Source organism: Salvelinus alpinus, chromosome 4 (genome assembly GCF_045679555.1).
Source record: "Salvelinus alpinus chromosome 4, SLU_Salpinus.1, whole genome shotgun sequence".
NCBI lineage: Eukaryota > Metazoa > Chordata > Actinopteri > Salmoniformes > Salmonidae > Salvelinus > Salvelinus alpinus.
This window is the reverse complement of record NC_092089.1, coordinates 99,078,582-99,101,644: the sequence shown is the minus strand read 5'-3', so window position 1 is coordinate 99,101,644 and position 23,063 is coordinate 99,078,582. Positions and strand designations below refer to the sequence as shown.

The window sequence follows — 23,063 nt, the reverse complement described above, 5'->3', positions numbered from 1 at the left end:
TTAGTCCCCTCAGGGAAATGACTTGTCATTGAACACATTGAATGGTGTATTACAATAACTGGTTTCTAAAGTCACAGTTGACAGTTGACAGTTGACGGTTGAGAGTGAAAACTACCTGCATCACCACATCGCCAGGCGACAGGTCCTCTGAGATGTCAGCTCTGTAGTCTCCCTGTCCGAACACGGGCGTGTTGTCATTGACATCTGTGACGTTGATAATCACCATGGTGATGTCGCTCAGAGTCGACTTGCCTCTCGTCCCCTCCAATGACAGGTAGTATTCATGACACAGCTCAAAGTCTAAAGAACCATTCACAGCCAGAACACCTTAAAAACACACAACACAAACTGTATTAATTTAACTGACCGCTGTGTTAACTTGGTCTTGTACACACTAACACAGTCCTGGGTTGACAGATGTGGGTTTTGAGTATATGTTCTCAGCCTTCATTAAAAAATAGGAAAAATTACAGCATTTTCCAAAGATGACCACAGCAACAACATATTCAACACCATGTTGCGGTGCTCTTTTATTAAAAACAGAACACTGATGTGTTTTTGTCAGCGCTATCTGATTGTCTTTGTTCTGTTTCCCAAAAACATAAATGCAGTCAAACAGGTGTCGGGTTCTACCTGTTAATAGTACCAGGATGTAGAGAAATGGGGATTGTAAAATATACACATGTTCCAGCCCAATTTAACTACAGTACCAGGATGTAGAGAAATGGGGATTGTAAAATATACACATGTTCCAGCCCAATTTAACTACAGTACCAGGATGTAGAGAAATGGGGATTGTAAAATATACATCTGTTCCAGCCCAATTTAACTACAGTACCAGGATGTAGAGAAATGGGGATTGTAAAATATACATCTGTTCCAGCCCAATTTAACTACAGTACCAGGATGTAGAGAAATGGGGATTGTAAAATATACATCTGTTCCAGCCCAATTTAACTACAGTACCAGGATGTAGAGAAATGGGGATTGTAAAATATACATCTGTTCCAGCCCAATTTAACTACAGTACCAGGATGTAGAGAAATGGGGATTGTAAAATATACATCTGTTCCAGCCCAATTTAACTACAGTACCAGGATGTAGAGAAATGGGGATTGTAAAATATACATCTGTTCCAGCCCAATTTAACTACAGTACCAGGATGTAGAGAAATGGGGATTGTAAAATATACATCTGTTCCAGCCCAATTTAACTACAGTACCAGGATGTAGAGAAATGGGGATTGTAAAATATACATCTGTTCCAGCCCAATTTAACTACAGTACCAGGATGTAGAGAAATGGGGATTGTAAAATATACATCCGTTCCAGCCCAATTTAACTACAGTACCAGGATGTAGAGAAATGGGGATTGTAAAATATACATCTGTTCCAGCCCAATTTAACTACAGTACCAGGATGTAGAGAAATGGGGATTGTAAAATATACATCTGTTCCAGCCCAATTTAACTACAGTACCAGGATGTAGAGATAAGGACATGTCTTGAGCAGATTGGAGTTGTCCTTTCTATCTTGTTCCAAGGACAGCTCTGCCTCAAGATCAGAAATATATTTTATTGGTTAAGTTTAGGTACAAGGATGTCCGTAGCAGGAAGGTGTTTGCCGTAATATTGGGTATGGATTGTGATTTTAGAAATATTCTACATCTGGCTTGTCTCACGTTATCTGAACATCCCTTACTGTAGCTATGGTTAGAAAAGCCACAGAGTGCAGCAGTACAGTACATTGGATTTACGCACCACAGTCTATCTATTGGTGTTCTGTACCCTGGTGGAAACCTGTCACTGCTCTCGTATTCAGCCGACAGGCTGATGTGAAAATGACTGATATGAAACAGACTTGGAAACAAACACCAGAGAATTTTCTGCCGTTAATTATTGTCATTTCATTGTTGTCTCTGTCAAACTCCCTCCTACCCCCCCCCCCCTCTCTCTTCTTCTCTCACCCCCTCACTCTTTCTCTCTCATACTCCCTCCCACCCCCCTCTCACTATTTCTCTCTCTTTTTCTCTCATCCCCTCTCTTTCTCTCTCACTTCCTCCATCTCTCTATCTCTCAGCTGCAGAAACAGACACCTGTAAATGGGGGAGAGAGAGCGTTCCTGGATTCCTGGGCCATCTGCCAGTCTAGTTTACACACTTCATTAATATAAGACAAGATAACAACATAACAAGAGTCATAACCGCCACCTGCATTCCTTTAAAATACCCACCAGGTTTCAACATGTGCAATAATATCACACAGGTACAATTCTCTGTTTGTTGAGGTAGTTGAAGACTTCTAGACCCTCACCTTGTCTGTTTGTTGAGGTAGTTAATGTTAGGAAAAGGGTTAAGGATAAACTAACATGCAACAAAAATGTACTTTTGACACCAATTTGACAAGTGATTTGAATTTAATATCCAAAAATAGCTTCTCCTTTTTCAGTTTATTGAGAAGTCATTGAGAATAATGGAATTGGAATTTCAGTTTACTTCCTGAATTGTTTGATTTCAACCCTGAACTCATGTTGGAACTGAGCTAGTAAATATGCAATTGGAAGTGGCACCTGCTTTTCTCTGATGTTCCAATGAGAAAAGAGAAAAATAACTGAAGTTAGACAAACTAAAGAAAACAACCCAATGTACTGCGTTAAACTGCGTTATACCCAATGTACTGCGTTATACTGCAGGGCTCTGCTCTGAACAAAGACAACAAAGAGAATAACACATTTAAACTCATTCAGTCCTCTAAACTTTCTCTTTCATGTGACTAGCCGAGACCAAAGAAAATAACATTAAGCTTCCACGTCTGACTCCATTGATACAACATATAATACATAACATTAAGCTTCCACGTCTGTCTCCATTGATACAACATATAATACATAACATTAAGCTTCCACGTCTGACTCCATTGATACAACATATAATACATAACATTAAGCTTCCACGTCTGTCTCCATTGATAAAACATATTATACATAACATTAAGCTTCCACGTCTGTCTCCATTGATACAACATATAATACATAACATTAAGCTTCCAAGTCTGACTCCATTGATAAAACATATTATACATAACTAAAAAAACGACTTCCTGACTTTGACACAATGGTAACAAAACAGCTGTGTGGTGGGATGATTACTCCTGGGATGGAACTACACACGAGTGGATTAAGTTGCTGACAAGCCCGGCTATTGAATGGTTTAACAACTAATACAGACATTGGTTTGGCTCAATCCAAACAACCTCTATGAGACTCCTGCCCTGCTACGGTTTATCAAAGAAGGGAGGATTTGTAATGAAGGAACACCAAGAGAAATCAGGGTGAAAAGAAACTCCCTGCGTTTGTGGTGATGTCACAAAGTACAGTATATAAGACCAGGCAGTATAATACAGTACTGACTAATGTATACTTATCCAGAGTGGCTGATTGCTGTACAGCTTACACTACCGGTCAAATGTTTTAGAACACCTACTCATTCAAGGGTTTTTCTTAATTTTTTACTATTTTCTACATTGTAGAACTATTAAATAACACATACGGAATCATGTAGTAACCAAAAAAGTGTTAAAAAAATCAAAATCTATTGAATTTTATTTTTAATTACAGCTTTGCACACTCTTGGCATTCTCTCAACCAGCTTCACCTGGAATGCTTTTCCAACAGTTTTGAAGGAGTTCCCACATATGCTGAGCACTTGTTGGCTGCTTTTCCTTCACTCTGCGGTCCGACTCATTTCAAACCATCTCAATTTGGTTGAGTTCAGGGGATTGTGGAGGCCAAGTCATCTGATGCAGCACTCCATCACTCTCCTTATTGGTCAAATAGCCCTTACACAGCCTGGAGGTGTGTTGGGTCATTGACCTGTTGAAAAAGAAATGATAGTCCCACTAAGCCCAAATCAGTTGGGATGGCGTATCGCTGCAGAATGCTGTGGTAGCCATGCTGGTTAAGTGTGCCTTGAATTCTAAATAAATCACACAGTGTCAATAGCAAATCACCCCCACACCATAACACCTCTTCCTCCATGCTTCATGGTGGGAAATACACATGCAGGGATAATCCGTTCACCCACACCGTGTCTCACAAAGACACACCGATTGAAACCAAAAATCTCCAATTTGGACTCCAGACCAAAGGACAAATTTCCACCGGTCTAATGTCCATTGCTCGTGTTTCTTGGCCCAAGCAAGTCTCTTCTTATTATTGGTGTCCTTTAGTAGTGGTTTCTTTGAAGCAATTCGACCATGAAGGCCTGATTCACACAGTCTCCTCTGAACAGTTGATGTTGAGATGTGTCTGTTACTTGAACTCTGTGAAGCATTTATTTGGGCTGCAATTTCTGAGGCTGGTAACTCTAATAAACTTATCCTCTGCAGCAGAGGTAAGTCTGGGTGTTCCAATCCTGTGGCCGTCCTCATGAGAGCCAGGTTTATCATAGCTCTTGATGGTTTTTGCGACTGCACTTGAAGAAACATTCAAAGTTCTTGAAATGTTCCATATTGACTGACCTTCATGTCTTAAAGTAATAATGGACTGTTGGTTCTTTTTGCTTATTTGAGCTGTTCTTGCCATAATATGGACTTGGTCTTTTACCAAATAGGGTTATCTTCTGTATACCACCCCTACCTTGTCACAACACAATTGATTGGCTCAAACGCATTAAGAAGGAAAGAAATTCCACAAATTAACTGTTAAGAAGGCACACCTGTTAATTGAAATGCATTCCAGGTGACTGCCTCATGAAGCTGGTTGAGAGAATGCCAAGCGTGTGCAAGGTTGTCATCAAGGCAAAGGATGGCTACTTTGAAGAATCTCAAATATAAAATATATTTGGATTTGTTTAACACTTTTCTGGTTACTACATGATTCCATATGTGTTATTTCATAGTTGTGATGTCTTCACTATTATTCTACAATGGAGGAAATAGTAAAAAATAAAGAAAAACCCTGGAATGAGTCGATGTTCTAAAACTTTTGACCGGTACTGTATCAACAGGACCTTTACAAAATCTATCAAAAGTGCACCAGCAGTGACAATATACATTCAATCATTTCTCTGCCTCGCTGTGCAATACTGCTCTGATGTCTGACTTCTGAGTGTCAAATAGAAAGCAGACCTTCTAACTCTGCCAAAACATTAAAGAAATGGCACTATATTGCAGTCAGCAACATAACCAGGTGAATAGGTATTTGCTGTACCCTTTAGTTTTCCATCAACCTTATAAGTGGGCTTCTCTGCCTTCTGCCACTTTTTACTTGCTGATGTGGGATTCAAAATGATTGTGCTTCATAAATATATTAATTTGCCCAAATAAACTCAAATAAACTTTATGGAACATTATGGAATCTTACAGAACCTTAATAACCCATGGAACTCCTGAAAGTGACGGAACAGAACCTTACCAGTTGCTGGGTGCAGGTAGAACCTTCCCCCCTCGTTGCCAGAGACGATGGAGTAGATGATGGATTCCGTCTCGGTCCCGTCTCTAGTGAGGGCAGAGACGCTGATGACCTCTGACCCTACCAGGGTGGATTCTGGGATCTGGGCGAAGTACTCCTGGCTTAAGAATACCGGCTTGTAGTTGCTCAGGTCGACAACATGCACCGTAACTGTGGCAATGGAGTACAGTTGTCGGGGAAGCCCCCTGTCGGTGGCTTTAACCTTGAGTTCAAAGGTCGACCGGGTGTTTTCGGCCAGCGACCTCTCCAGGCGCAGGATACCGGAGAACTCTTCTAATGAGAAGTGGACGCTGTTGTCCTCGAGTAGAGAATACTTCACCTCAGAGTTTATACCTGCAGAAGGAGAGGAGAGAATAGGAGTCCGTCTGGTTGTTCTGAGCAGAGACTATTTCATATAGAGACAGGACACTATCTAGCTACTATTATCTCTATGGTATTTCACCTCAGAGTTCATATCTGCCGGAGGAGAAAATAGGATTTGTCAGTCTGGTTGGTTGGTTTAGCACCATGAGTTCAGGTTTCTTCCAAAGTATGCTAATCCCACCAGTAGGTAGTAACTTAATATACGAGTTAATGGCCTTATCAAAACAATATGCAAGGTGCAATTGCAATAGTAATAACAATAACAGTCATAATAAGTAAGTTACTGCTTACTATGCAGATGTTATTATTCAGTGTCCCTCAGGCTATGGCAGGCAAATACATATTTGGCTGCAAGAGGAGCCATTGCTCCTTCGCCCATGAGTATTTTTAGTTTTTCCTCTGAGTTTAATAAGTTCAAATTTGGAATAAATGTAGTCATTTCTGTGAATAATGAATCTCTTGGTGAGGAATATTTATCACAGTAAAGGAGAAAGTCTCTCTCTCTCTCTCTCTCTCTCTCTCATATATATATATATAATATATGAGGTCCCACAGTTGACAGTGCATGTCAGAGCAAAAACCAAGCCATGAGGTCAAAGGAATCATTGAGCTCTGAGGCAAAGATCTGGGGAAGGGTACCAAAACATTTCTTCAGCATTGAAGGTCCCAAAGAACACAGTGGCCTCCATCATTCTTAAATAGAAGAATGTTGGAACCACCCAGACAATTCCCAGAGAAAGAAATTAGTGAAGGCTCTGAATTCTTATATACTGTATATGTGATATTTCCAGTTTCTACAAAACATTTTTTTTCTTTGTCATTATGGGGTATTGTGATGTCATTATGGGGTATTGTGATGTCAGTACAGGTGCATCAAAGCTGGGACCGAGAGACTGAAAACAGCTTCTATCTCAAGGCCATCAGACTGCTGAACAGCCACTTTATATAATGCTATCACTAGCCACTTTATATAATGCTTACATACCATACATTACTCATCTCATACGTATATACTGTTCTCTATACCATCTACTGCATCTTGCCATCTGGATGTAATGTATCCCTAGCCACTTTAAACAATGCCACTTTATATAATGTTTTCATACCCCACATTACTCATCTCATATGTATATACTGTACTCTATACCATCTACTGCATCTTGCCTATGCCGTTCGGGCATCACTCATTCATATATTTTTCTGTACATATTCGTATTCATTCCTTTACACTTGTGTGTATAAGGTAGTTCTTGTGAAATTGTTAGGCTATATTACTTGTTAGATATTACTGCATGGTCGGAACTGATTTCCCTAACTCAGTAGATATTGAAGGGTTCTCCAGGTTTATCCATCCCTGATCCCAGGTCTGGTAACTTAAACGTCTGAAGGTGAACGATGAGGTACGGTATGGCAGAAGTTTATGCAAGAGGGCTTTTTTAGACAAAAAAAGAGCGCAATGCATCGCTCTACGAGACTTCAGAGAGGGCCAGTTTCTGATACAGAATGCATGCGATGTGTCCTGAGCCTGATACCCATAACAAAGCGGAGTGCACTGTGGTAAACTACATCCAATGACTTCAGTGTATTGGCTGCTGCATTCATATAGACAATATTGCCATTGTCTAAATCCATCAGAAATGTTGACTGAATTATTTGTTTTACTGCTATTTAACAAAAGACAGGACCTGTTCTTATAGAATAAGACTATTTGAATTCTTAATTTCTTAATAATCAACTTATCAACATCTTTTTTGAAAGATAGCTTTTCGTCAATCCAGATGCCTAGATCTTTAAAGGGAACCATCCAAATTAAATATGCATAAATTAGTGATGCGCTTGTTGACTCATAACCTGCAGCCCCGTTGGTTATATCCACAGAGAGGGCGGGGTTTAGGGCCATGAAATATTATACAGTCTCTATGTTATGACCTGGGGACGTATATAGGAGTAGAGCCTCTGCTACATAAAGGGGATATTTAGATTCTACCATAGAAATATAATTACTAGATCAGACAAAGCCCCTCAAACCATACCTCAGAATGCAAATGTCCATTCTAGTCATTCTGATTCTATAGATTTTAGCACATGAAATATAATAACTAGATCAGCAAAGCCCCTTCAGACTCTCCCTCAGAATGTTTACACTTTTCATTTTATATCAATAATATAACTTACCAGTGTCAGGGTCTTTGGCGTAGATGACAGCGATGGGTGTCCTGACAGTGGTGTTGTCGAACACGGTGACTTCATAGTGGTTGTTGGAGAACTTGGGAGGGTTGTCATTCACATCCTGGATCATGAGTAAGATGTCTGCCTGGCAGGAGCGACCTCCGCCGTCCGTGGCTTTAACTACTAGATCATACTCCATCACCTTCTCCCGGTCCAACTGGGCCAGGGTGAACAACTCCCCTGTCACAGATAAGAAGAACAGATAATTAGATGAACATATTATAGATAACTTATTCCCTCTAAGTCCATCTCCTAGTGGAGCAGAGGGCCACACATACAATATATAGATGGATAGATATAGTCTAAGTATAGATGAAAACTGACTGTTGGTGATGGGAAAAATGACTGAGATGTACAGTACCAGTCAAAAGTTAGGACACGCATACTTATTCAAGGGTTTTTCTTTATTTCTACTATGTTCTACATTGTAGAATAATAGTGAAGACATCAAAACTATGAAATAACACATATGGAATCATGTAGTAACCAAAAAAGTGTTAAACAAATCTAAATATATTTTCTATTGAAGATTCTTCAAAGTTCATTAGAGTTAACTGCACCTCCGATTGCAGCACAAATAAATGCTTCACAGAGCTCCAACAGACATATGTCAACATCAACTGTTCAGAGGAGACTCTGTGAATCTGGCCTTCGTGGTCGAATTGCTGCAATGAAACCACTACTAAAGGACACCAATAATAAGAAGAGACTTGCTTGGGCCAAGAAACACGAGCAATGGACATTAGACCGGTGGAAATCTGTCCTTTAGTCTGATGAGTCCAAATTTGAGATTTTTGGTTCCAACCGCCGTGTCTTTGTGAGATGCAGAGTAGGTGAACGGATGATCTCCGCATGTGTGGTTCCCACCGTGAAGCATGGAGGAGGAGGTGTGATGGTGTGGAGGTGCTTTGCTGGTGACACTGTGTCTGATTTATTTGGAATTCAAGGCACACAACCAGCATGGCTACCACAGCCTTCTGCAGCGATAAGCCATCCCATCTGGTTTGCACTTAGTGGGACTATCATTTATTTTTCAACAGGACAATGACCCAACACACCTCCAGGCTGTGTAAGGGCTATTTGACCAAGAAGGAGAGTGATGGAGTGCTGCGTCAGATGACCTGGCCTCTACAATCACCCAACCTCAACCCAATTGAGATGGTTTGGGATGAGATGGACCACAGAGTGAAGAAAAAGGAGCTCACAAGTGCTCAGCATATGTGTGACCTCCTTCAAGACTGTTCGAAAAGGATTCCAGGTGAAGCTGGATGAGAGAATGCCAAGAGTGTGCAAAGCTGTCATCAAGGCAAAGCATGGCTACTTTGAAGAATCTAAAAAATAAAATAGATTTTGATTTGTTTAACAATTTTTGGTTACTACATGATTCCATATGTGTTTTTCCATAGTTTGATGTCTTCACTATTATTCTACAATGTAGAACATGAATGATGAATGAGTAGGTGTATCCAAACTTTTGACTGGTACTCTATATCACAATGGTCGGGGAAAAAAACTGAGATGTACATGTATATCAAAATGGTGGAGAAAAACACTGAGATGTATATCAAAATGGTGGGGGAAAACACTGAGATGTATATCAAAATGGTGGGGAAAAACACTGAGATGTATATCAAAATGGTGGGGGAAAACACTGAGATGTATATCAAAATGGTGGGGAAAAACACTGAGATATATATTAAAATGGTGGGGAAAAACACTGAGATGTATATCAAAATGGTGGAGAAAAACACTGAGATGTATATCAAAATGGTGGAGAAAAACACTGAGATGTATATCAAAATGGTTGGGGAGAACACTGAGATGTATATCAAAATGGTGGGGAAAACACTGAGATGTATATCAAAATGGTGGGGAAAAACACTGAGATGTATATCAAAATGGTGGGGGAAAACACTGAGATGTATATCAAAATGGTGGGGGAAAACACTGAGATGTATATCAAAATGGTGGGGGAAAACACTGAGATGTATATCAAAATGGTGGGGAAAAACACTGAGATGTATATCAAAATGGTGGGGGAAAACACTGAGATGTATATCAAAATGGTGGGGGAAAACACTGAGATGTATATCAAAATGGTGGGGGAAAACACTGAGATGTATATCAAAATGGTGGGGAAAAACACTGAGATGTATATCAAAATGGTGGGGAAAAACACTGAGATGTATATCAAAATGGTGGGGAAAAACACAGATGTATATCAAAATGGTGGGGAAAAACACTGAGATGTATATCAAAATGGTGGGGAAAAGGGCCAGACAGTAGGCCTATACATTCTTTAAAAACATTTGACAAAATATTTGCTGAAATCTAATCAAGAACAAAACCGCGAGAAGTACATATAAATCACAAAATGTTTACATTTCTGGTAGTCATTCACCGTGCTACCAGTGTCATAACATTACTTTGGATTGAAGGCCATATCAAAGCTTCTCCTAGCATATATGTAATGTGATAGCACACATTCTTAATATTATGTGCTCTGTTTGACTTACAATAATGAAGAGAGATTGATGATAGACTAGTGCTATGACAAACAGGAAGTATGGTTGACGAGAAGCCAAAGCACCAAATATATAAAAAACACCAAACCTTTGTGTTGGTCTGACGGTACACTATCTTGTCTTCTTGAAGACCTCAGCTTAAGTATTTTGTAAGAATGGAGATGCAATCTCTCAACTCAAACAAAAACAGATTTCAATTAGGGCCTCTTTTTGCTTAGACCCCAAATAAAATATGTCTCTAACCTGTCTTTTGATCAAGATGGAACTTGTCTGCGTTGGGGCCGTGGAGGGTGTAGGACACTTGTCCATTGGTGCCGATGTCTGGGTCCGACGCTGAAACCTTCACGATGAACATGCGTGACGGGGAATTCTCCACGACAACCTCTGTGTACAGCAACTGAAACATTGATAGTTAGCTACATCTTAGGTCAAATTGCAGTTGTTGACATAGGCATTTAATTCATGCTTAGGTAGGCTACCGCTGATGGATGTGTTATGAGAGTGCCTTCGGAAAGTATTCAGACCCCTTGACTTTTTCCACATTTAGTTACGGTAAAGCCTTATTCTAAAATTGATTACATCGTTTTTTCCCCTCATCAATCAACACACAATACCCCATAATGTCAAAGCAAAAACAGGTTTTTAGACATTTTTGCAAATGTATTTCTAAAAAAAGAAAAATACGGAAATATCACATTTACATAAGTATTTAGACCCTTTACTCAGTAAAGCGATTACAGCCTCGAGTCTTCTTGGGTATGACGCTACAAGCTTGGCATATGTGTATTTGGGGAGTTTCTCCCATTCTTTGGTTTTCATCAAGAATCTCTCTTTACTTTGCTTTGTTCATCTTTGCCTCAATCCTGACTAGTCTCCCAGTCCCTGCCGCTGAAAAACAACCCATCAGCATGATGCTGCCACCACCATGCTTCACCGTAGGGATGGTCTCAGGTTTCCTCGAGACATGAAGCTTGGCATTCAGTCCAAAGAGTTCAATCTTTTGGCAAACTCCAAGTGGGCTGTCATGTGCTTTTTAATGAAGAGTGGCCATAAAGGCCTGTTTGGTGGAGTGCTGCAGAGATGGTTGTCCTTCTGGAAGGTTCTCCCATCTCCACAGATGAACTCTAGAGCTCTGTCAGAGTGACAATCGGGTTCTTGGTCCCTGACCAAGGCCCTTCTCCACCGATTGCTCAGTTTGGCCGGGCGGCCCGCTCTAGGAAGAGTCTTGGTGGTTCCAAACTTCTTCTATTTAAGAATGATGGAGGCCACGGTGTTCTTAGGGACCTTCAATGCTGTAGACATTTTTTGGTACTCTTCCCCAGATCTGTGCCTCGACACAATCCTGCCTCGGAGCTCTACGGGCAACTCCTTCCACTTTATGGCTTGGTTTTCGCTCTGACATGCACTGTCATGTTGGACCTTTTATAGACAGTTGTGTGCCTTTCTAAATCATGTCAATCAATTGAATTTACCACAGGTGGACTCCAATCAAGTTGAAGAAACATTTCAAGGATGATCATTGAAAATAGGATGCACCTGAGCTCATTTTCGAGTCTCATACCAAAGGGTGTGAATACTTATGTAAATAAGGTATTTATTTATAACCTGTTTTCACTTAATCATTATGTTGTATTGTGTGTAGATCGCTGAAGATAATTTTTTATTTAATCCATTTTAGAATAAGGCTGTAACGTAACATAATTTGGAAAAAGAAAAAGGGTCTGAAAAGTCTCCAAAGGAACTGTATGTATGAACTGTTATAAAGTCCTATGTCGGTACAACGTGTTTAAGATGTTGCATAAGACGTGTAGTATATCATCTACAGGAATCTAAATATATACTGTCGTGTCATGGCTGACTGACGTACCTGCACACACAGAGGACTGTTATCGTTGATGTCTAGGACATGGACCTCTACAGTGGCATGGGCCTCGAATCTCCCGTCTGTAACGGTTATCTTCAGGGAGTACTTATCTTTAGCTTCACGGTCAAGAGACTCTTTGAGGACCAGCCCCCATTCCTCTCCCTCTTGCAGAATGGAGAACTGGCCCAATGGGTCTCCGTCTAAGGAAAAACATTTGAATGTAATACATCAATGTCAACGCTACCTGGAGGCCTACATGAGTTTGATCATCACCACCACATTTCTTCCTGTCAATGTAGTCACTTTTACACTTAGAATGAACCATTATAGGAGATATGTTGCTCTGTTATCATAAGCCATTATTATAGTAGATATATTGCTCTGCTTTAATACGCCATTATAGAAGACATATAGCTCTGTTATAATAAGCCATTATAGAAGACATATTGCTCTGTTATAATAAGCCATTATAGTAGACATATAGCTCTGTTATAATAAGCCATTATAGAAGACATATTGCTCTGTTATAATAAGCCATTATAGAAGACATATTGCTCTGTTATAATAAGCCATTATAGTAGATATATAGCTCTGTTATAATAACCCATGACTATAGTATATATAATTTACTATGTTATAATAAGCCATTATAGTAGATAAATTGCTCTGTTATAATAACCCATGACTATAGTATATATATATTACTCTGTTATAATACGCCATTATAGAATAAATATTGCTCTGTTATAATAAGCCATGATTATAGTATATATATATTGCTCTGTTATAATAAGCCATTATAGAAGACATATTGCTCTGTTATAATACGCCATTAAAGTAGATATACTGCTCTGTTATAATAAACCATGACTATAGTATATATATATTGCTCTGTTATAATGAGCCATTACAGTATATAAATTGCTCTGTTATAATGAGCCATTATAGAAGATATTGTCATGAAGTTGGCCTGTGGGTAAGGTTTATGACCCCCCCCCCATAAATACCTTTCTCCTTTCCCTCTCTCTTGACTCTACAGAAGGACTCTTGAATAGCCTTTGTTAAACATAGAGAGTCTGGGAACATCAAACAAGTGGAGGGAAAGGAACTATATTTCAGTAATAGAACCAGTTGAAAATATGCGTTGGTACTTAATGAATATGATGTCAGTTCGGTTGCCATCTGAGACATTATGACTGATGACAGGACGACCTAAACAGTATCTGGGAAAGTCTACACATTATAGTTATCAGATTCACATGGAATTGTTGTGCAATTCAAATGTTTAAATATAAAATTATTTGTGAAAAGATTAAATGTAATTTTAGCCTCCAAATGAGAGATTTGGGTTTTCATAAGGTTAGGGCTCTGCTCAATCAGTGGCCCGCCCCTGTGAAGAGACATGTGTTATAAACTAAGAAACACACCCTTCTCCCTCCACTATATAAGCCCTTGACGAAAATGTAACCTTCTGTTCCGGGTACATTAGGATGACGATCCGATGTCAGAAGGGTTCAGATAATAACTACAGAACGAAGCCAACCTTTGCGTGAGCTTTGGTTGCGAATGGTATGAACGTTGAACTCTTATTCGCTACAGAAGTGATACCTCCTAGCCGTTGAGGTAGCAGCGGCCACTGTAAACGTGGGCTAGGAAAGGACAGACAGAGTATCCCGTCTACCACACAACGACGACACTACAACGTTTCCCGTTCACCACCAGAGACACTAATCAAAGGACAAAGGACTCTGTTGGGAAACACAGCCTTCCATCTACCACCAACCTATTGAAGCGCAGCTCAGAGTAAATATTTATTGCATTTTCCTTTTCCAAATGGGCGGTCATTTAGAATGCATAAGATTCTGTATTTACGATAGAGTAGCTGCCTAGAGACATCGCTTCTCCCTTTGTTCTTCAGTCTTCCCGCTCTTTCACTCAAACCCAACCCCCCTTTTCTTTGTGTAACCAGCTCTCATATCTGTTCCGTCCGCTAGGGACGTTTTCCTTTATGACATCATTTGTAATCAAGGTATGATTCATTCTGCGTATATGTAATTCTGTGTGATTAGTTAGGTATTTAGTAAATAAATAATTAAACCCAATTTTGTATTGCTGATTCAACTTGTTAGCTAGGGTTCGTGAAGATAACCAAGAATTTACAACTTTCAGATGAGACTGAAATAAGGTGACGAATGATATTGACTGCTATTGATGTAAAATATTACTAGGTCTTTAAGAGTTTATTCGGAAGATAACTGCTCTATAAATATTATTTCGTTGTGCCCCGACTTTCTAGTTAATTACATTTACATGATTAGCTCAATCAGGTAATATTAATTACAGAGAAAGGATTTTATAGAATAGCATGTCATATCACTTAATCCGGCATAGCCAAAGACACAACAATATATTGCTCTGTTATAATAAGCCATTATAGTAGATATATTGCTCTGTTATAATGAGACATTATAGAATATATATTGCTCTGTTATAATACGCCATTATAGTAGATATATTGCTCTGTTATAATACGCCATTATAGTAGATATATTGCTCTGTTATAATACGCCATTATAGTAGATAAATTGCTCTGTTATAATAAACCATGACTTTAGTATAGATATATTGCTCTGTTATAATAAGCCATTATAGTAGATAAATTGCTCTGGAGAAGTACTGTGCCCATCTGTTTCTTATTTAAATACTGTTCATAATGCTGATAGGTCTGAGAAAACGATTAATCAACTACTTAAAAAAATGTGTATGTGATCAATCATTCAATCAATCAAATGAATCAATCAACAAGACTCACCTGTGATGTAACACGTGATCTGCCTGTTCTCTTTAGTCACATCCATATCAACGGTCGTCAGGCTCATGATGACCTCCCCAGGCCTAGTGTTCTCCATGACAGACCCATGGTACACGTCCTCCGTGAACCGAGCAGGGTTGTCGTTCTCGTCAGTCACCGTCACCTCCACTAGAACTGAGGACGAGAGCTTAACCTCCCCCCCGTGGTCAGTAGCCACCACTGTGAAGCTGTAGTGCTGAGTCATCTCACAGTCCGTTTCTCTCAGAGTAGTTATCCAACCGCTCTCACTGTCGATGGAGAAGACATCGGCGACGTCATCGGGTTCGGCTTCCAAGGTGTAGGTCACCTGTCCATTGGTGTCCTGGTCAGGGTCGTTGGCAGTCACCTGGATGGATGAATGGATGAAAGGATAAATTAATTAAAACTAAACTGCCCCAAAAGGGAATTTGATTTGCACATCTTGAACACAGAAATCATAAAGAATTGCATACAACATTCAAGTACAAAAATATTATATCAATGAAAAAAAGATCTGAAAAAACATACCTGGATGACGGTGGTTCCTGGTCGCATGTTCTCAGCCAGGAAGGCCTTGTAAGGGTTGGCCTCGAACACCGGCACGTTGTCATTCACATCCTGGACCTGGATGCTGACCGACACCAGCGAGGCCACGTCGGTCCCGTTGTGGTTGCCTTGAGCAATAACATCTATCTGATACCACTTGGTCCTCTCGTGGTCAATGCTCTTCTGGACGAGTAGAGTACCGCTCTCTTTATCCAGAGCAAACACTCTGTCTCTGTTACTCTCCACTGTGTTGCCATTGACCAGGCTGTAGATGACTGGCATGTCAGAGTCGGCCTTGATCGTCCCGATCTCTGTTCCAATGGAGATGTCCTCGGCTGCGGAGAAAGTGTACAGCGGCTCGGAGAACTTCGGAAGAGGGACCTCAGGTGGTACTACTTTCACCTGCACCGGAACCGTGGAGTTGTAGAACGGTAATCCGCCGTCCCGAGCCTTGACTTTGAAGTTTAATATCTTGTTCTCTTGACCTATCAGGCTCTCTTTGACGCTGACTATGCCAGTGAAGGGGTTGATCTCGATGATGTCCTGGGTCACTTCCTCTGCTTCGTCCACGGTGTAGGTGACGTCAGCATTTTTACCGTCGTCTGCATCGTATGCCATTATCTGAATCACTGGAGAACCTTTGTTTACAGTAGACTGGATTGAGACCTGATACTCTGATGCTTTGAACTGAGGGGCATTATCATTCTCATCTGTCAGGATAATCTTCACAGTGCAGAACGCTACTTTCCCTCCGCCATCTTTAGCCATCACCTTGATGGCGATCACTCTTTGAGATGGGTTCTCTCGATCTAAAGGTTGAGATGTTACGATCTGTCCATTCTTGTCTATGGAGAATTTGTCATCTGCCAGTTTGTTGATGATGGTGTAGTCCACACTGCCGTAAGGTCCATCGTCAGGATCTATGGCGGCCAGGCGAATCACACGTGTTCCAGCCTCAGCGTTCTCAGCTAGTTCCGCCTCGTAAATGTTTTTGTTGAAATAGGGGCTGTGTTTATTAGTGTTCATCATATCAATGTTCACAGGGGCTGTGTTCTGGAAAACTCCATCTGACACAGCCACGGTGAGGTTGTAGAATGGGTCCACATTTCTCTTGCAGACGTTAGAAAAGGAGATAATCCCGGAGGATTCGTTGATGGCGAAGTATCTTCCCTCATTACCTGAGAGGATCTTATACTGTAGATTGTTCAAGTCTCTTGTGTCGGGGTCCAAACCTTGAATTCTTATGACGATGTGGCCACATTTGGCCAATTCATCCAGTGTTGCGTGATAGTGGGTCTTGGAGAAGTTTGGAGGGTTATCGTTGACATCGGTTACGTTAACAATGACATAGGCATCCCTGCTCAATGGGTTCGTGCCATTATCTATGGCTTTGATCTTTAACTGGAAGTGTTTTGTCTTCTCATAGTCCAACACCTGTGTTGTAACAATTAGACCACTCTGGGGGTCTATTTTAAAGAAGTCCGTTTCATTTTCCCCCGTCCCCAAAATATGGAAGGTTAAGTCTCTATTCCTGCCTGAGTCTCTATCTGTGGCTGATATCTGTAACACAGACGTGCCTATGGGTAATCCTTCAGGTATATCCACTGTGTCAGTCAGCTTGGAGAAGACTGGAGCGTTATCGTTAACATCTTCAACCTCTATTCCGACAGCGGCCTCTGAAAAGGAGCCTGTCACAGAGTCAGTGGCTCGTACCGTCAATAGATGCATTGTCTGACTTTCATAGTCCAATAAATCAGTGACACTCAACACTCCTGTTTTAAAATCTATGTGAAAGTTTTTTGAGGCATTCTTCTCTTCCAGATTGTAAATAAGCCGGTATCCTTCAGGGTTTCTTGCTTGTACATGCAAGATGGTGGTGAAGGGAGATATGTTTTCAGGGACTTTCAGAAGATAGAGCAAAGTCTGAAAAATGGGGTTGGTGCAATTTCTCAAAGTGATACTCAGCTCTGCTGAAGTGGTCCAACTGGGCGAGCCCTCATCTGTGGCCAGGACAGTCAGGGCATATTTATTGGTAGCTTCAAAGTCTATAGGCCGCTGAAGGGACACGTCACCAACATAAGGGTCTATCCTAAAGAGATCAAAATCCTCCTCCAACAAGTACATAATAGAGCCATTTTCTCCAAGATCACTGTCGGACGCCATGACTTGAAAGATTACATCTCCTGGGTCCGTGTCTTCAGAGATCATCATGGAGTGAGGCAGGTTCAAGAACCTCGGTGGATTGTCATTGATGTCAACTATGTAAATGTTGACGTGGGTTATTGCCCAACGAGGGGGACTCCTCATGTCTCTCACCTCCACCACTATGTCATAGACATCCTGCTCCTCTCTGTCGAAGGGGACGCCGGTGGTCTCAAGCACGCCTGATGTTGGGACTATAGCAAACCGTCCCATTGGGTTCAGTACAGAGTAAATCAGAGGCTCGTTCAAGTAACTACCTGAAGCTCTCAACACAGCTAACATTTTGACCGTCATCGAGTTCTCCTCAATGGTGGCTGCATACAATCCCTGCTCAAATTTAAGATGGCCGCCTGCTGTTATGTTGGTGACGTTTATCTTAACTGTGGCAAGGTCTTTGTACAGGCCATCAGAGGCTTTGACCAGCAGCTGGTAAAATGATTTAAACTCTGAAACATTGTTTACAGAGATAGTACCAGTGGAAGGATGAATGAGAAAAGCATCTTGAAGGTTGCCCTCTATGAGGCTGTACGAGACAGCTGAATCTGCATCTTGTGCCATGACCCGTACAACCTCCATCTCTCTGACAGGAGGGAAGACGATGGACAACTCGTATACCGGCCTAGCAAATTTGGGGGAACAGTCGTTAAAATCCAGGACACGGATTGTGACTCTGGCTGGCTCTGCTGCGCACAGCGACGGTTCCCCTGAGTCCCGTACCTGAATGCTGAAGCTAAACTCAGGTGTTTCTTCAAAGTCCACCTCCGATATCACAGAGAGTGTACCCATGTTTGGATCTATCTTGAAGACTTTCATCGCTTCCGGATCCAGGATTTGGAAGACTAGGAGAGAGTTAGAGTCCCTGTCAGCATCAGAGGCTCGTATCACCAGAGGTGTGTTGCTCTCCCCCATCACCATGCTGTTTATGTGAGCAGACTCACTAATCTGGCCATGGAATCTCTCCTGGAGGAACACCGGTAGGTTATCATTCTCATCCATCACATAGACGTAAACAACCGTATCTGACGAGGATCCTGTCGAGGTGCTAGCACGCACTTCGAGTCTGTACGAGAAACACTCCTCGAAGTTGAGGCTCATTTGGACCGAGAGAACTCCGGACTCTGCATTGATGTGGAACGTTCCGTTAGGGTCTCCATCTTTGATGCTGTAGTGGACTGCGGATGGGCTGGCTGCAGAGACAGTGATCACGGGAGTTCCCAGAGGACTGGCTTCACTGACCTCTGAGAAGTACTCATCAGAGGGGAACCTGGGAGAGAGAAAAGATAATGGTTTTTATTAACAATTAGGAAAGCAGTACATAATATCAATAGTAGCTGACGTTGAATTACTTGATACAATTTACAAATTAAAACATTTAAGAATGATCAAACAACATAATACTACGTTATATACATATTAACCTGGGAGGGGTTCTGTCTGAGAGCAGGACGGTGATGGAGACAGAACAGAGGTCGCTGTGCTGGGGGAAACCCTGGTCTGTGGCTTTCACTGTCAGATGGAACTGCTCCTGGGGTAGGCTGTCCAGAGGTTTGGCGATAGTGATACTCCCCAGCTCGCCATCAATGTCAAAGGTGTTGTCGACATTCCCTGGAAAGACGAACAATGACCAAATAAAAATGACCAAATTATTTTACAAACATATTTTTGGTGTATATAATGTTTTAAATTGTCAACACATTTGCCTATATGTGAGGGTAAAGTACAAATCTATCTCAAAGAATGATTTTAGAATAGACTATACTTCTATAGCACTCTTTTAAAGAATGCTAAAAACAGATTATCATGCTTGAAGAACATTCACAATTCAAATCCATCATAATCTACCCCTCATAATCTCTGATCTGTGTTGTACCTGAGTGAAGGGAGTAAATAATCTGAGCGTTGCTCCCCATGTCCTTATCCAGAGCCTTGACACGCAGCACCTCTGTCCCAGCCGCAGCCAGATTGGTGATAGTGCCCTCATAGCCGGCTGCCATGAAGGCAGGAGAGTGGTCGTTGCAGTCCTCCACATAAACCACTGCCTTCACAAAGTTTCTTTTCACTGGCATCTTCTGATCTCGAACCTACAGAGTAAAAGGAGATGGTGAGAGCAGGACAGTGTAGGGACGTTAACTTAATCCAAATTCAAACTCCTAGATAACCAAAAAAAAAACGACTGCCATAATCTGACAGAGAGTACTTTGTAAAACTGTTATGATAGATACGCTGTACTTTAGATCATCGTGTTTTCAAACGGCGAGGGAAGATGAAAAGTAGACATCACTAAAAATATCAACAACGTTACCATCACAATGAGCGTGTGCACAGAACGCTTCTCACGGTCCAGCTGCTCAGTTATCACCAGAACACCACTCTTAGGGTCCAGATGGAAGTTCTTCAGGCTGTCTGGATGGACGCTGCTGTGGAGCGAGTAGATGAGTTTGCTGTTGCTGTCTCGGTCCTGAGCAGAGATGTGGAGGATGTCCTTCCGTGGAGAGGTGTCTTCCGGTACTCTGACCTCGTAGATGGACTCCATGAACATGGGTCGATGCTCGTTCATGTCCAGCACACTGATATATGTCTAGGAGACAGACAGACAGACAGGAAGAGCAACTTAATCAAAAGTTTTACCATAACTACTAATTTACTATGTATTTCATATGTGTATCACCTGTGTGGTTGCGACCTGATGTCCGTCTGTAACCTGTACAGTCAGATTATAGGTTGACTTCTTCCCTGCATCCAGAGGCCTGGCGATCACGATGCTTCCTGTGTTCCTGTCAATGTCAAAGTCCTGCTCTTCATCGCCCCCTGGGAACAACACAACAGATAGGAGACGGTATAAATAAATCGATATCATTCCATCAGCCAATACAAGGACAGTTTGAAGTTTGACAGTTCTACATTTTGACTGTTGAAAGGCCTCAGTGGAAGCCTGCCCAGAGCCCCTCAGGATGTTTGGCTTCGTGTGTGTCTGTTACTGAAACTGGCTCCAATGGCCTTATTGGAGGAGTGAGTGAGAGCCTATACAGCAGTTGTGACACACAGGTGTGTCACCCAGAATCATAATGACTTGGCTGTGATTGGAGGATCATTCTTTCTACAGATGGACGTGTGGGCAGCTGTTTGGAGCGTCCACTGGAAACGGAGTTTGCCCAGTCAGGACAGTAGGAAAGACAAGAAAACATTCCAAAAACTACTGTTTCACCGCTTTGAATGACGGCCATCGCCCCGAATGAGTGCGTGTGAATACAGAATATGAGCTAAGAGGCCCTCCTCTCACTGAACATGGCCACAAACACACATACTGTATTGCACCCTCAACAGTTAAGAAGCATTACTCCCTGTGCGTACTATGCCTCGTTTACTGAGAGCAAAAAGCCAACAATCTGACAGTATGGGGCCAACGAACCACCGTCATCCTCACATGTTCAGCCATGTGTGTATTGATGACAGAAAACAAGGTTGCAGAAAAGGGTCTACCCCCCCGTGTCCAAGTGTACCAGAATAAGTGTAACACAATTGTTTAAGGGGAAAAATTTGGCAGCGACACACTTTGAACAGACGCCGTGAACAGTAGGGGTAAAGCTCATGCTTGTTCAGCCAGATGGTGTTTATTAAGAAATAGATGCACCTTTTCAAGGCTCACATGACTCCATTTTAAAACAAGCTTTACCTTCTAATATTACCAGTGGGACTACATGAAAATAGGGAATTTTAAAAATGTCACTTCTCCCACAAAATGTTGAGCATTATTGAAAAATGTATCATATGTTTAGATTTCTAGTTGGTGCTTTTGCAACATTTGAAAAAAACTTGATTGATGGTTGATGTTGATGTTAATTGGCATGAATCTTCCCATCTTCCCACAACGTTGATTCAACCAGTGTGTGCCCAGTGGGATGTTTGCTTTTGGTCTTAATTTAAGGTAAAGATTAGCAGTGTGGTTAAGGTTAGGGTTAGGCATTAGGGTTAGCAGTGTGGTTAAGGTTAGGGTTAGGCATTAGGGTTAGCAGTGTGGTTAAGGTTAGGGTTAGGCATTAGGGTTAGCAGTGTGGTTAAGGTTAGGGTTAGGCATTAGGGTTAGCAGTGTGGTTAAAGTTAGGTTTAGGTTTAAAATCAGATTTTATGACTTTGTGGCTGTGCCAGCTCGTGACCACACTGCAAAGCTGCCTGTAAAACAAGATTCATGATGAAAAACGCTAACCTGCGGAAAAATCAAACACCCAAAGTATCCAATGCCCAGATAAAAAATATTGCCAGACGGTTTGAAAGAGAAGTCATAGATTGCTTAAATATATAATGGGTTGAAAAGCAGCTGTCAGGGTCAAAGATCAAGTCAAATGAAAAGCTGAGGGCAACGCATTAGAACTGCATTGGCTGCCACATTTAGCCAGCAAATTCTTTTCAAGACACTATCTACAATACCATGGTTCGGTTAATGTACAGTACCAGTCAAAAGTTTGGACACACGTATTCATTCAAGGGTTTTTCTTAATTTTTTACTATTTTCTACATTGTAGAATAAAAGTGAAGACATCAAAACTATGAAATAACACATATGGAATCATGTAGTAACCAAAAAAGTGTTAAACAAATCTAAATATATTTTCTATTGAAGATTCTTCAAAGTTCATTAGAGTTAACTGCACCTCCGATTGCAGCACAAATAAATGCTTCACAGAGCTCCAGCAACAGACATATGTCAACATCAACTGTTCAGAGGAGACTCTGTGAATCTGGCCTTCGTGGTCGAATTGCTGCAATGAAACCACTACTAAAGCACACCAATAATAAGAAGAGACCCTGGAAGAAGAAAAAGAGAGAAAAACGCTGGAATGAGTAGCCGTGTCCAAACTTTTGACTGGTACTGTATGTCCCACAACAAAGCCTTGCTTTCATGGGAATATTTTCACAAACATATCTATGCAGCAGAAATGTTAATACCATAGTCTTATTTTAATGTGCTACCATAATTGGTGTTTGGGATCAAACCTTATTTTTTCCAAGTTAATCCAAGTTAATTTCAATGTCAAAGA

The 23,063-nt window shown here is 41.2% G+C and overlaps 1 protein-coding gene across 1 annotated transcript in view; it reads right to left on the bottom strand.

Annotated features, from left to right (window-relative positions):
* Positions 1-23,063, bottom strand: part of LOC139574797 (protocadherin Fat 2-like) — a 74,810-nt gene that overhangs the window by 21,610 nt on the left and 30,137 nt on the right. The window contains exons 8-18 of the mRNA XM_071399681.1: positions 20,696-20,835; positions 20,330-20,605; positions 19,898-20,108; positions 19,446-19,632; positions 15,808-19,291; positions 15,262-15,646; positions 12,453-12,649; positions 10,829-10,982; positions 8,007-8,240; positions 5,412-5,801; positions 116-327 (exon numbers count right to left, since the gene is read on the bottom strand). Coding sequence (XP_071255782.1) covers positions 116-327; positions 5,412-5,801; positions 8,007-8,240; positions 10,829-10,982; positions 12,453-12,649; positions 15,262-15,646; positions 15,808-19,291; positions 19,446-19,632; positions 19,898-20,108; positions 20,330-20,605; positions 20,696-20,835 — 5,870 coding nt within the window. The remainder of the gene's footprint in view (positions 1-115; positions 328-5,411; positions 5,802-8,006; positions 8,241-10,828; positions 10,983-12,452; positions 12,650-15,261; positions 15,647-15,807; positions 19,292-19,445; positions 19,633-19,897; positions 20,109-20,329; positions 20,606-20,695; positions 20,836-23,063) is intronic.